At 35.1% G+C, this 15,382-nt stretch overlaps 1 protein-coding gene across 1 annotated transcript; it reads left to right on the forward strand.

Moving 5' to 3' along the window:
* The first annotated feature begins 7,165 nt into the window (after positions 1–7,165).
* On the forward strand, positions 7,166–11,656 carry LOC128555552 (uncharacterized). The gene is made up of 2 exons (XM_053538176.1): positions 7,166–7,398; positions 9,770–11,656. Exon 2 carries the CDS (start codon positions 10,485–10,487, stop codon positions 11,613–11,615), a length of 1,131 nt encoding a protein of 376 aa, XP_053394151.1. The 5' UTR covers positions 7,166–7,398; positions 9,770–10,484; the 3' UTR covers positions 11,616–11,656.
* Positions 11,657–15,382: the final 3,726 nt, after the last annotated feature.

Below are 15,382 nucleotides of genomic sequence, written 5' to 3' on the forward strand. Positions count from 1 at the left end.
CTAGTGGTTCTCTACCAAATTTGTTCAAATTGTCCTCCTAGGGTCAAATACGGCTCCGCCCAGGGGGGTCACGTGTTTTATATAGACTTATATGGAAAACTTTTAAAAATCTTTCTGTCATAACCTACAACATTCAGATTTGGACCACATGTATAGTTTTGAGTGGCTAGATGAACCTTAACATGAGTTGACCTTGATCTTGACCTAGTGACCTACTTTTACATTTTTGAAGGTACAGGCTTCAAATTTGGACCACATGCGTAGTTTCGTGTACCGGAATAAATTTTGACCTTGGCATTGACCTAGTGACCTACTTTCACATTTTTAGCTCACCTGAGCATGAAGTGCTCAAATGCGAGCTTTAGTGATCGCCCTGTGTCCGCCGTCGTCAGTCGTCAACAATTTGACAGTTAACACTATTTTGGCCCAAACTTAATGAAACTTGGTCAGAATGTTACCCTCAATAAAATCTTGGACGAGTTCGATATTGGGTCATCTGGGGTCAAAAACTAGGTCACCAGGTCAAATCAAAGGAAAAGCCTGTTAACACTCTAGAGGTCACAATTTTGGCCCAATCTTAATGAAACTTGGTCAGAATGTTACCTTCAATAAAATCTTGGACGAGTTTGATATTCGGTCATCTGGGGTCAAAAACCAGGTCACCAGGTCAAATCAAAGGAAAAGCTTGTTAACACTCTAGAGGTCACAATTTGGGCCCAATCTTAATGAAACTTGGTCAGAATATTACCCTCAATAAAGTCTTGGACGAGTTCGATATTGGGTCATCTGGGGTCAAAAACTAGGTCACCAGGTCAAATCAAAGAAAAAGCTTGTTAACACTGTAGAGGCCAGAATTAACATAAGTGTGTATAATCCAGTTGTTTCTCACGATACTGATTAGAGGACGATGACAGTCACTTGTCGAATAAGAACTTATACGGAGTCCCTGAACACTGGAAAAGTGAAACTAACACTGTTACTTATTGTTGAAAACTGGAGTCAAACATATGGCATACACGTAACCATTATTTCATAAAACATGCACTGCAACATCATATGTATGTAATTCAATATAAAGTCATATAAAATATGTATTCATTTATTATAAACATATCGCATACATTTACAATCACGTCGTATCTCGGTAGCATTTGAAGCGCGTCCAAACAACTTTGATGTCATTCAATACAGCACTGCGAAAGCTGTTCATACGCAAACTATAAATAAATGGATTGATCAAAGAGTTAATGTTCATTATTCTTCTAATAATATCCATGGTTTCAGCTGACACGTTTACTTCACTTATGGTTGCTATTATTCTAAAAAGAAAAACTGGCATTATTGTTAAATTTAACACAAGGATTACTAAGATAAATGTTTGAGTTGCATAACGATTTCTTTCTTTTTGGAACTGTGCAACATTCACTACTGAGAGTGAGTTCTGTATTGTTGAAGAGCTTGTACCCGGCTGGACCCTATTTACATTCTTCATTTTGATAATACTTAATACGGTAGCAATATTCGTGCATAGCAAAAACAAAATTATCAGTACTGAGCAACTTAGTATATACGTAGACTTGTAGTCATTGTTGCCACTAACGGTCACCAGCGTGCAAAATTCCTCTGGATTGAAACCAAAGCGAATGGCTACAACGCCGACTGAAGATGCCACCGAAACGGTACACATGACTAAGTTACTCAAAATCATCAATGATATTGTATGTTTCTGCCATATTGTAACTTGTTGGTTTACCTTCCTAACAAGAATATACCTCTGTATGCTTATTAAACAACAGTTACCGGCTGAACTCGTCATTGAGATCGGATATAGAAAACCTCCAGTTAAACAAATGAAGTAATATATAGAGGGATGTAGATGGGAAAAGAAAGAACTGAAATTGAAAACAGTAATCGCTATTCCTGAAAGTAGGTCTGTTAGACAGAGGAAGATAAGCTGCTGCCAAAATCCAGTCCCACTGACGAACTTCCTATGTCTTATCAGGCACGAAAGTGCAAAAATGTTTATGATGGTGATCACGCATCCCAGAGCAAAGGAAATGTGTGTGAATGCTTTATCAGAGTCTAAGTCAGAACTGTTGGTTTCATTTCCAAATACATTAGACTTGAATCCGTTCGTTTCACTGTGTCCACTTAGTGTCATGTCTTGATGTAATAGCTGAAACAGTCAAAATATGAATTGAAATTACTTTTATAGTATTGACAAGTTATCAAACAAACAAAAAAAAAAAAACAACAAAAAACAAAAAACAAAAAAACGTTCGCACCACAATATTTAACACTGACAAATCGCCATTTTTTTCCAAAGCTAATTTTTGACAACATAAAGGGTAGTTTTGGTTGTTTAAACATAGTTTTTGGGTTAAACCTCACACCGACACGATTATAGGCCATTTGGCGACTTCCCAGCTTTGATGGTGGAGGGAGACCCCACAGAAAAATCTCTTTCCATCTACTTCTAGATTTTCTAATAGTGTGCTAAATGTAAAGCAGAAACCCGACTACAATGCATGATAAATATTGAGACTAATCTTATATGTTCATGTTTCCATCCGTGTACATGCACTCAAAAGTTCATACACTTGCAATTTATATTATATAACTGAACTCCCAGATTTCATAGAACGCAACAGTGTATCCGTGGCGGATACTTTTGGTCAGATCTACGACAGTATATCGTGTTGTCATATTTGCTGTAACTTTTTAATACTAAGTTGCTCTACGTTTACAGCAACATGATGGTAATAATAAAAGCTATAACAAAATCCTTTGGAAGCATAGAACGCAACCAAGCTTAATAATAGCAGACTCTCGGCCTCGGTTTGACCGAATCTGTTCATGAGGAGTAATGGATGGAAGGCGCAACACCCCTCACGCCCCCTAAAATATCAAAATTTCAATGAAATTGAAATATTTCCTCTTATGTTTCATTAATTTACGACCTCTTTTTTCGAACTTGGAAGTTCTATTTGTTCCAAGTTTATTGGCATTTAAGTTCTCAGCCACTTTGAAAAGTTTTTTTTCCAAAAGAATATGCATGTATATGTGTTGAATCGCACGTTCGAGTTCCAAGACAACCGTTTTATCAGATTTTGATCACATTTTGACAGGCATTACCAGTATATTTCTATAGTGTGATGATGCTCAAGTAGACTGGAGTTGAGTTAAAATATTAATTTCTTTCATTACTAGCTTGCCTACATCTGTATAGGGACTCCTTGTTCAGTTGTACTAGCTTGCCTACATCTGTATAGGGACTCCTTGTTCAGTTGTACTAGCTTGCCTACATCTGTATAGGGACTCCTTGTTCTGTTGTACTAGCTTGCCTACATCTGTATAGGGACTCCTTGTTCTGTTGTACTAGCTTGCCTACATCTGTATAGGGACTCCTTGTTCAGTTGCGTTTAGTCAGCTTTGCATGCTATAAGAGAATACTTAAGTAAGCCAAATTTCCCCTAATTTTACATGCAATTATAAATATATATGTTAAGTTGTAAATATATATGGAAATTAAGTTTCCAATTCTAGAAGCTTTGAAATTTAGAATTAAAAATCTTAATAAAAGTAAAAAAAAAAATGAATTATAGCAATTTAGAAAAATCTCCCAGGTCCACTATGGTGTATTTTATATGATGGTACGATATACATTCTTATACACCGGACCTTTTAAACGCGACAGGAAAAACAATGGAAATTTTTACAACAGTTTAGTATCAAGATTCCCATTCGGGAAGTAGGATAACCCATAGATTGTTTCCGAAACGGAAAATTCCCCTCTGGCAACATCTTAATAAATTTTGTAAATACTTGTTAGACGAGAATTCCTTAATTTCTGTGACTTAAAACAGAATGACATTTGTTCAAACCTTACTGTTTTATTTTTATTATCGCATTCATGTTTGTAAATTGTGTTCATATGCTCAATCTGCATGCACGTGTATGCATTACACTTGAACTAGACTAGCTCCTAGGCTATGATATATCTTTTACATTTTTATGATTGAATATAGTGAACTGAGCCAGTCTATATCCCATGTCCAATATCATATAATTTTAACATCATTCCTCTGTGAAAATCTCTAAAAATAACTGGCTTTTGTCTCTATGAAATTGAATTCAACAAAAAAGGTGAAAAATGTAGAAATATATTTATTATCAGTCTAGTGGCTAGTCTACACTTGGACCGCTGTATAAGTGGCTGCCTACATTAAATGTGATTTTTCCTGTTACACTTTTTTCTACAAACTTTTCAATACAAACTTCAAGTAATTTCAGTATATGAGTTGCATACAATTTATCAGTAGAAGAAAAACATTTCTTGATAAAAAATTGAGATAAACTTCCTTTCATGATTATACTAGAAAGAAAAAGTAGTATTTAAATGTTTACATACCGTTCCTTCCGTTTTCTTCTTGAATTTCCTAATATTCTAGTATCTATTTTCTTCGTCCACAGTTCAACAAAATGTTATTTTACAAGAAAATCTTTGCTTATAAAGGTAATTTTAATTATTGTGTCTGCTCTTGCACACAATCATTGGTCGACGTGGTAAACTGGCTTGATTCACGCAGAGTAATTTATTAAATTCTTTGGTATTAGAGTACTAATTCAGCTCATACCGTTTTGTTATTTTAGTATGGTTTCAAGCATCTTTTGGGGGCACGAACTTTCAAAATAAGAAGAAGTCATCTCAAGTGCAATTTTCCGTTTCTTGCCTTGTTTGATACATTTCTTAATATTTCACTTTAGTTTAACTTATATTATTTTTTTTGTAGCAAAATATATCCCTTTTTATTTCCGTTTAGGGAATGTTTTATTTAAACCGAATCGTATTTTGGAATCAGGAGACGTGATCGGAATTCTGTCTTCTTAATTCTTTTCGACCGGCTCTCCTTAGCACTAAAGGCACCTATGTCACAAAAGTTCATGTTTCCTGCCAGCAGAGCTGATAATACCACTACTTTTTTTCTAGAATGTGGAACAACCCTCTAAGGCGCACCGTTGGGTGCACATAGAAAGAGGCCCCAGGTTATCGTTTTCTTATCGTTTTTTGTCTCACACTCACCTTGTATCATACACTTCCTGCACGATATGCTCCAGAGTGAGATTGTGTACAGTAGTAGAAGATGGAGAAGAAAAATAACGCAACGATGTCGTTGAGCAATGAAAGCTCCGAACCAGAACAAAAGAAATTATGAACATGTTATTAGTGCAGGTTTTGAAACAGTTACAAAAGATACCCTGCAGAAGTTTCACAGGACTGGTCAATTGTATATGAGATGGTTAATTACCTACGTGTATGCGCTGTATGTCTTACAGTGTACATCTAACTTGAGTGATAAAAACGTCATACACAGTTAGCATGCCCGAACTCGTATGATTAAAAATGTCGCGCATTTAAGATCACATTCTGAGATAATTCAAGGAATCTATCGATATCACGCTCCCTACATATTCCATTTTACGTATATAACACATAAGCTGTTATTTTAATTTAGAACACTATGTCAAGTATTAATGATTCAGATTAGCACTTACTTGGAGATAATTGCACATGTATATTGTGTACATCATTTCTATAATTTCTTACATGAAACCGAAGTATTAATTGCTAATCATTGCCTTCAAATAACAATATGAATGCTCCATCAGCAAAGCATTTATTTCGAAACATACGTTTTGTTTTTGCCAGATCAACATAAAAATTACCTCGTAGTTTTACCTTTTACAGGAAAAAAGGACGGCATGAACAACATCTAAAATTACGCATGTAGTGCAGATTCCTAAAATTCAGCATCAATATTTACAACACTATTAAGCACATATGTGAAAATACAATTCTAAATCTCTCATGTCACTTTCATACTGAATAAATATAAATCCATTTCACAGCGTTGCGTTTTGTTTCTAACGAAAATTATGGAGCAAGAATGAATGAAGTCCATCGGACAGCATTTCACCAGAACTTTCTGTTATAGCTACAAAACATGTTCAATTTTCCCGTATTTATTTAGAAACTTTATATGAATAAATTACAAAATTGTTGCTGTTTTTCATATTGGCTGATCGAACTATCTTAACTTAATAGAAAATAGCCATTTCATTCCATTTTATTTTGTGTTTCTTAGCAACGTAATACAGCTTTAGATATCAGGTTATGATTTTCCATTGTTATGTAACAATTTTAAAATTATCGTGCTAGATAAAGTTTTATACAGTTTTCACTTAAAATGATATTAGAATGCAAACTTGCACCACTGTATCAGTTTCCTACGCACTGTATAGTGCGTTTGATTTTATGTTTCTGTTTGGTCCTTTTTCTATTGCTTTTAAAAAAGATGAAGTACCAGGTAGATATATTTGAAGTTGTTAGTCTGTTATAGCTGTCGAAACGTAGAACTGTCGCTATGGGACTGGCACGGGACCACTTTTATGAAGTTGAGTTTTAAAACAAATCTGAAAATGCCATATTGCCAATGGTCAATTTAGATACTATGCTCAGATGTTGTTACCAAATATTTAAATACTTTTGTTTTGATACTAGTCTCCAAACAAGGCTTTCGAATATTTGGTTCAATACCTGCTTTGGCAGTTTTTAAGAATATCTGAGATATCCTTTGGAAGCTCCGCTCCTATGATACTCGGAAATCTTCATTTGTTTCTATATGTTGGTTCCCTTTCTTTCGTGGCATGCAACTTGTAACATATAATGTATATCTTGGACTGCAGCTAGTTGAAATATAAGCGATACTGCTGCGCAGTGCAGTTACTACCTTGTTTGGCTATAGTCAAATATTTTCTTTTACTGGATGCGGAAAATGACTGAATACCGTGTTCATTGTTTTACTTTAACAGGAAAATTTGGAAATGTTTATATGTATATCCAAGGAGTATTGCACATAAGTAATTTCTCCATTATGGTATTCATGGTTTTGTTATTTTAAAATATCTAAAGTGAAAAACTACTATGGAAAAAGCAGTTAGTGTGTGAATCATCAGTTGTTTAATTTGTTGATCAAAAATAATAAAGGTTAACCACCTTTAAAATAGGAAGAATACATACCATTGATATATTCCACAATTGAATAATAGCTGACATGATTCATGGCCCAATCCCAAGTTTCTTTTTAGTTTTTGAACAGTTCTAAATGTGTCCATTTTAAAAACGTTTTTTTTCCCAATACTAATTGCTAATAAAAAAGATTTATTACATATTTCAGTTGATTCTGCTTCAATAAATATTACAAGGAAGTTACCTGAAACCTGGAACATTCGATCTGTTCTGTAATCAGTTTAAATCATACTGTGTATACAATGATCACAGAGGAATTAGAGTGACGGAACAAAATACTGTAATGGATGAAGTGTATAGCACAGAAGGTAAGCAATTATCAATTTACATTTCGTCATGATACAAAATAATACGCTTTGTTCTTAATCTGATGCATTTCAGTAATATTGTTTTATATTGCCCGAGTTTGTAGGATGAGATATATATAACTCTTAGAAAATTAAAACATAGATTTTATATGATGCTAAAAGTTGCATAATCCAAATAATATCAAATAAACAAAAACTAAATTTTCCACTAATGATACATTTGAGGTACTTTGAGTGTTAAAATGTTATCACGTGACATTCGTATAAAAATGAATAAATGATTTGCTAGTTTGTGGTAGTCATGTCAATAAAAATATTAGACAATGCTCAGGTGAGTTATTGTGATCACTCGATGTCCGGCGTCCGTCGTCTGTCGTCTAGAGTCTGTCTTCTGTCGTCCGTCTGTCAACATTATGGATTGTGTATGCGACAGAGCCAGTATTTTTCAACTGATCTTCATGAGATTTTTATCAGAATGTTTACCTTGATAAAATGTAGGCCAAGTTCGAAAATGGTTTATCCGGAATCAAAAACTAGGTCACTAGGTCAAATCAAAGAAAAACCTTGTGTATGTGTTAGAGACTGTTTTTTTCCAATTGATCTCCATGAATTTTGGTCAGAATGATTACCTTGATGAAATCTAGGCCAAGTTTGAAAATGAGTTATCTGGGGTCAAAATCTAGGTCACTAGGAAAAATCAAAGTAAAACCTTGTGTATGCGATAGAGGCTGTATTTTTCAATTGATTTTCATGAATTTTTGGTCAAAATGATTGTCTTGATACAATCTAGGCCAAGTTTGAATATGGGTCATCTTGGATCTAAAACTAGGTCACTAGGTTAAATCAAACAAAAACCTTGTGTATGCAATAGGGACTGCATTTTACACTGGATATTTGTGAAATTTGGTTAGAATGATAGCCTTGATGAAATGAAGGTCAAGTTTTAATAAGGGTCATCTGTGGTCAAACACTAGGTCGCTAGGACAAATCAAAGAAAAACGTTTTGTATGCGATAGAGGCTGTATTTTTCAGTTGAGGTTCATGAAATTTGATTTGGTCAGAATGATTGCCTTGATCAAATCTAGGTCATGTTCGAATGTAGGTCATCTTGGCTCAAAAACTAGGTCACTGGGTCAAATTGAAGAAAATACTTGTTTACACTTAAGAGACCAAATTTTTGGTCCAATCTAATGAAAATTGGTCATAATATTTGTTTCCATGAAATCACTAGATCAAACATGTTTACACTGTTATGGTGTGTTTCTCAGGTGGAAAATAAAATAAATTTAAAGTGAAATGTATCACCACAGTAGCTATAACGGCTGCATCCCAAATCGAAGTATTTAGTCGGCAAAGGAAAGGTTTAATTGGGACATTACCATTGATATTACAGATATCTGGCAGATACGTATATCTCTGAGTCACCTTTGTGGCGTTTTTGTTTCTTCAAAAACGACTATTTGTAATATCCGTTATACAGCATAAGCAAAAGCGGTCAATTTTGTAATATTGGGAGTGTTTGGGACTGACGATGTTGTTGTTGGGACTGTGACTGTGATCATTGTCAGAGTTTCTTGTTCATACCTTTTATCATAATAGCATAGTTGATGTCTCAGTCGAATGCATGTTTCATCAATTTTCTACATTGTAGGCCAAGCAATAAAATATGCTGTAAGATTGGAAGCAATAGTTTAAATTCTCAAAGCTGATCGTTAAGAAAGATACGACACTTAGTCATTTCCTTATTTATAAATATTTACACATCGTGGATCTTGAAATCATAAACATTGAAATGTCCAAACCATGATTTTCATGGGGTGATAGATGTAGACAAAACTTAGAAATATCAAATACAATCCATTTTAAACTCTTAGGCAGGTGTCATCTAAACGCACTTTACAGGTGTTAACAAAAGACACAAAAAGGTATTACAAATAAAACCAAGATTCTTTCATCTTTAACCTCTTTTTTGTCAGTCATACGTTCAAGAATCTGTAAATGCAACTCTCCCTAGATTTGTTTACCAATGTTAGACGAACACATTTGTACACTCTCTCCCTGCTATAATCAAAATCTTTGGCGACTCAGCTCAGGACTTTTCTGTTTATTCTGCCTTAACCGAACGAAGGCATGGACTACGTTCTGACACTGCATAAACTGCACGATTTCCATGGTTAGATGCACGCAGCTATTACAATTATTTACGTACATCTAAAGGCTCTTCGAACAATAGTAGATCATAAACAGATAATGCGAAATGTAAGTTGCAATTGAGACCTGTTGGAAATAAAACTAATTATACCTCAAATGTTCGATGATTATATGCTAATATATCTACAGCCAATTCTTAAATGTCAGCCTGTATTTTCAGAGGAGACTGAATCCGATGATGAGGACGAAACATATAGCAAATATGTCAAATCTGTTGTGACGGCTGAGAAAACTTCACATACTCAAACTTCTTTTAAAGGAGATCACACAGAGTCATCGACAGAGTACCACTCCGCAAGCGTTGCCTTTTATGCCAGGGATGCAAAAACAAAAAAAGTGTATGGCATAACAAATCGTCATATTACCCTTCAAACAGACAAAATTGATATTAAATTGTCAAATAAAAACAAGTTTATCCAGTTTGGGACATCAGTTAAATCTTTGGATGATAAACTTTAGATATAGGATTGATAGAGATTGATTCCTCTGTAAAAGATCAGTTAAGCAATAAAGAAAACGTAGATCAGCGTGTTTGTATCCATTCTGGTCCATTTGAAAGCATTTTTACTAGGGAAATATTTAAATACAGACCTAGCGATAAACTTTATGAAGTGTGCAAATGCGGTAAACCCAATTATGGAATTTTTGTTTCTGGGTCGGAACATGAAGAGTCAAAACCAGAAAATGGACAATTTCTCGTTAAAAGTGAGAATGGTGTATTCGCCGTAAAAGGTGAAAGTGGTACCGCCGTAGCGTTCAAAAGAAAAGAAGACAATGTAATAGTGTTAGTTGGAATTATTTGCGGTGGATCAGGCGACAATACTGTCTGTCTATTTATTCCAGCTGTTTTTCATTTTTATAAGAACAGGTACGACATGATTCTAGAGTTGTATGATGAGTTTCATGGAGGTAGATATGATGATAAAACAAAATCAAGATCAACTATAGCTGTTTCTAAAGCGGTCTATAAAGCTACGGCTGCCAAATGTATACCTTTTGGGGTAAAAATATATTTCATTTTGTTAACGCCGGAGCAAATTTCTCCATTTAGTTTCGATCTGGTGGATCGTGCTTTATATTTGATATGCTTGACCTATAAAACTGTAAATGTTAAAAATTACGAGCGCTTGATAGAAAGAGAACATGATTTATCCCTATTGGTCAGTCAAAGGTTGATTTTGTATGATAACGCCATCTTCAAAAATGACAGACCTGATTATGTTGCAGTAGAAAATGGCATGTTAGCATGCGATTATTTGTATGTGGGTAAGGCGACAGCAGCAGAAAACTGTCTAAAGACAGCAATTTTGTGCGTCTTAAAGTCAGATGATTTAGGACTTAGGTTGTTATGTAAGCTCATTACATATATCACGTGGTATTGTCTTGTCAAAAATAATAATACTTCTTTAGACAATTTGAAAGTTTTGCTTGAAAATGGCTTGGAAAGTTTTGAATGCGACTTCAGGAGCTTAAGAGGGTTTCCTTTGGAATCATTAGGATACCTGTATTATGTTTATTCTAGATATTACATGACAATGTGGGATAAAATGCGCGGGGGAGGTCATGACCATAGAAACTACACAACTGAGAGAAGCTATAGATTTAAAGCAGTTGAAAAAGCAAAACAATCTGTGAAGATTTTTCAGGAAGACCATAAGGAGAAGAAAAGTGCTGAAACACTGAGAAGGCTAATACTTGCAAAATGTCAGCAAGCTTATGCCCTACTTGGCTGTGGTCATGATTTTAATACGAGCGAAGAAGTATCAATGGGAGAAATAACAGAAGCTGAAAATATGATCAGTAGTATGAAGTCAGATATGAGTGAAATGCCTTTAGTGCAAAATGTGAATTATTTGATTGCATTATGTGATGTACAATACAGAAAGGGAAATACCTCAAAAGCTTTAAAAACGGCCCGAAAATGTTTGGAAAAATCTAGAATCAAGTCGTATTATGTAGTACTTTGTAGAGCTAAATTCAGAGTTGAAAAACTGTCTAAATTATGATAAAATGTCAAAAACAAACAGTAAATTCTCTTTTGTGTTTATTGCTTGTTTTCCTTTGCCTCCTTAATCACGAATAGAAAAGGGTCACTCCTCTTGCGCTGATTAACTAATATCTGTCGTGTTGCTTGAGAAAAAACTGACGTTGGACAAAACACTTGCAAAATATCACATTAAAAGTACCCTGAGTGCAATCAGAAGTTCCATGTGTACGGTTGTTGTAATTCATATCAATACGTTGTGCCTTTTTAATGCCATATGAAAACTAAATAGTACACAGACTTTCCACACGGGTATCTGCTTTCCACAGAACAATTGTTTCATAGAAATGAAGGAATTATCTTGCAAGACAATTACCCTTAAAACGGGGCACAACACTTTCAGAAGGACTGGGGCTGGAAGAACAAAATACTGGGTTTGCCAAGCTTTGGTGATGACTGGAACCATACTGAAAACAATTTTGAACCCAAACAAAGAAAAGGTTTGACCATTATTATCTCATTGAAAACAGAGGTAGTATAATATTGGGGCAGTATTTTTCATGATTTGCTGTTATCTTTGATATTTATTATGCCCCGCCGACATAAAACCAAAAATACAAGAGATGATAATCCAATATATTGACACTTATTTTATTTCGAAGAATTAGTATTGTAATTGCTTGTAAAAATTGAAGCAATGAACTACAGTTCCTTTTTGTTTCATTTTGAAGGAGTCATGAAATAATGGGGGCAAATTTGTTTTCTTAGTGGGATTTGAAAAACAGAAAATGATATGATTTAGTGGCAATTTTGGAGGTTGAAATTTATTCTGGATATTTGAAAAAATTACAGTCACAAACTGACAAGTTTGATTTGACAATATCTTGTTGTGATGTATGTTTTAAAGAAAACTGAATATTTTCACGCTAACTACGCGACAGCTTATACACTCTGGACAGACTTTACATACAGTTTTGTGCAAAACTCTACGAATTTCAGATTCTAACTTCTGGCAACTAAGAATAAAAGTAATACTTAAGTTTAATATAAGGCCTAAACAAATTCTTTGTTTCCAGTAACATGCTCAAAAACATTAGGGTAGGTATGTCAAAACCTTTTTTCTAATTCTTTTTTATTTATTAAGTGAGACTTTTCAGAAATTATTTTTGTGTCAAAAAATAAATACAAATAAGGGGGTTATGCCTTTAGAACATCAGTAAGTTGATTTCTAACATCTCTGACCATGTTTAAAGCATAAAAGTGCAGTTAAAAAAAAAGAATCTCCAAGACCATAAAAACATTTAGGGTCGGTCCAAAAATTAAGGGTAGGTCGGGATACCAAAAACAAACAATTTTAACCAATCTATGAAGCATTTGCCAAATAAAAATCTAATCTAGGCGTGGTATGAGTAATCTACTTAGCACACGCTCTGCGTTGAATATTTACGATGTTGCGATATTCTATTTAGTAATTGTACTGTCTATACATAGTGTCTTATTGTAAAGAATGACCAACACAGTATTCTTACTATAAGTATATGTTTATTATATCAGTGCGCCTTAACAACTGCTGAAACAACATCCCAAACTGGGTGTGTATAAAATATACGCATGCGCTGTGAGTATACTACATTATCTACATAATGATACATCTCCCCTTTTGGCAAAGAACAAGGAACACAATTTCTGAAAGCTAAAATAAAATAAATCAAAATACTCCAAATTTACTATAACGTAAAATTTCTTTCATAAAGTCTGTTTCTCCATGAATGGCATATTTTTGCTATCAGCACTTAATTATCTCTGTTCACTGTTTACATAGCACGCGTGTTCCGCTATCTAATGTTATCATATTACATTGTTTCAATTAATCTTGTCGGAGGTTTAACTGCCCTGCCAGATCTACTCATATATGTTTTTTTCACTTGCTTCATTATCTGACCTTTTATTGCTTTTATCAGAGAATTGTGAAATACAGTCAGAATTTTCTTGAGGCGCCGAAAGGTTGTTATTTTCCACATTTTGCATGTCAACTTCAGGTATGCACTCTTTTGATTCATTGGTTTGTAACAAATGCCTCCTATTGCGACGATATGTGTTACCGTCAGGTGTTTTAACAGAGTATGACCTATCATGGTGTTTTTGCACTACTACTGCAGGACTCCAATTTTTATTTGCTTGCTGAATTCGTGCCGAATCTCCTATTTCTAATGGTGGTAAATGCTTGGCTGTCATATCATAATACACTTTCTCCCTTTCCTTGTTTGCTGACAATTTCTCACGAATGACCTTGTGTGAGATTTGCCGGGAAGTAATTGTGTCTTAGCAACTGGCAACACTGACCTAATTTGACGTTGGAACATGATTTCACTGGGTGAAAAACCTATTTTAAGTTTTGTAACCCTATATTCTTGTATTCCTATCATTGGGTCGGTGCCTGATGCTCTGGCCTTCGTGAAAATGCGCTTGCAAATTTTCACGTACGCTTCCGCAAAACCATTACCGGAGCTGTGGTAAGGACTTGTGGTCTGGTGTGTAAAATCCCAGAGCTTTGCAAAGTTTGCAAACTCATGAGATGCATAGCATGGCCCATTATCAGATACTACAATTTCTGGTATGCCAAATCTAGCAAATATGCCTTTGAGCCTACTTATAACTGTCGAACTTCTACAGTTAGGCAGCTCTTTGACCTCAAAGTAATGTGAATAATGGTCAGCGACTATCAAAAAGTCTTTGCCATTGAACTCAAATAGGTCTGTGCCAACTACCTGCCATGGGTATTCTGGAACTTGGGTGTAGACAAGCGGTTCTTTCTGGTTTGAGTCTCTGTGTTGCAAACATACAGGACATTTCAGAACAAGATCTTTAATTTCCTGGGTGATTCTAGGCCAGAAAACAATATCACTTGCTCTACTTATTGTTTTCTCTATTCCCATATGACTTGAAGAATGTAGTTTTGACAATAAGTCTGCCCTTAGGGATTTAGGAATAACAATTTTGTGACCCTTCATTATTACCCCATCCATGACGGTAAGCTCATCCCTGTAATTCCAGAAATCTAGCAGTTCTGACTTGCAGTGATTTCTTTCATCAGGCCAACCTTCAATAATGACTTGCTTCAGGGACAAAAGTTGTTCGTCCCTGTCAGTATTGACCTTGATTTCTTGTAATTTCCGGTCACTTACCGGTAAGCTTCTTTTGACCATATTAACCTGGACTTCTACAGTTTCCGTCAGGGAAGGATCTGTATCCTTGACCGGAAATCTAGACAAAGTATCTGGTAAAGGAATCTGAGTTCCCTGCCTATAAGTGACATCTATATCATACTGTGAAATGTTTAAGAGTAGCCGCTGTAACCTAACAGGTGCAGCAAATAAGGGTTTCTTACATATAGCTATCAATGGTAAGTGGTCTGTAACTACTTTGACTTTTTTCCCATACACCCACTGGTGGAATTTCTTCAAGCCAAATACCAGTCCAAGACACTCTAACTCAATCATAGCATAGTTCATTTGGCTTGGCGTAAGACTTTTACTGGCATAACCTATAGGTCTACCTTCTTGAAGGAGTGTGGCCCCATGTCCTGACCTACTTGCGTCGGTTTGCAACTCTAAGGGTTTGGCCGGGTCATAGAAAGCAAGGACAGGAGCTTGCGTTATGATATCAATCATCTGATCATAAGCTTGCTGCTGTGATTCACCCAGAGAAATTCTACATCTTTCGCCAATAATTCTCGTAAGGGCAAAGTGACCTCAGATAGCCTAGGTGCATATCTAGCGAGATACTGAC

The sequence above is a fragment of the Mercenaria mercenaria genome, chromosome 3 (assembly GCF_021730395.1).
Source record: "Mercenaria mercenaria strain notata chromosome 3, MADL_Memer_1, whole genome shotgun sequence".
In the NCBI taxonomy this organism is placed as follows: Eukaryota; Metazoa; Mollusca; class Bivalvia; order Venerida; family Veneridae; genus Mercenaria; species Mercenaria mercenaria.

Excerpts from the sequence above, each read along its gene's own strand:
- LOC128555552 (XM_053538176.1), top strand. The coding sequence starts at position 10,485 with ATGATTCTAGAGTTGTATGATGAGTTTCATGGAGGTAGATATGATGAT.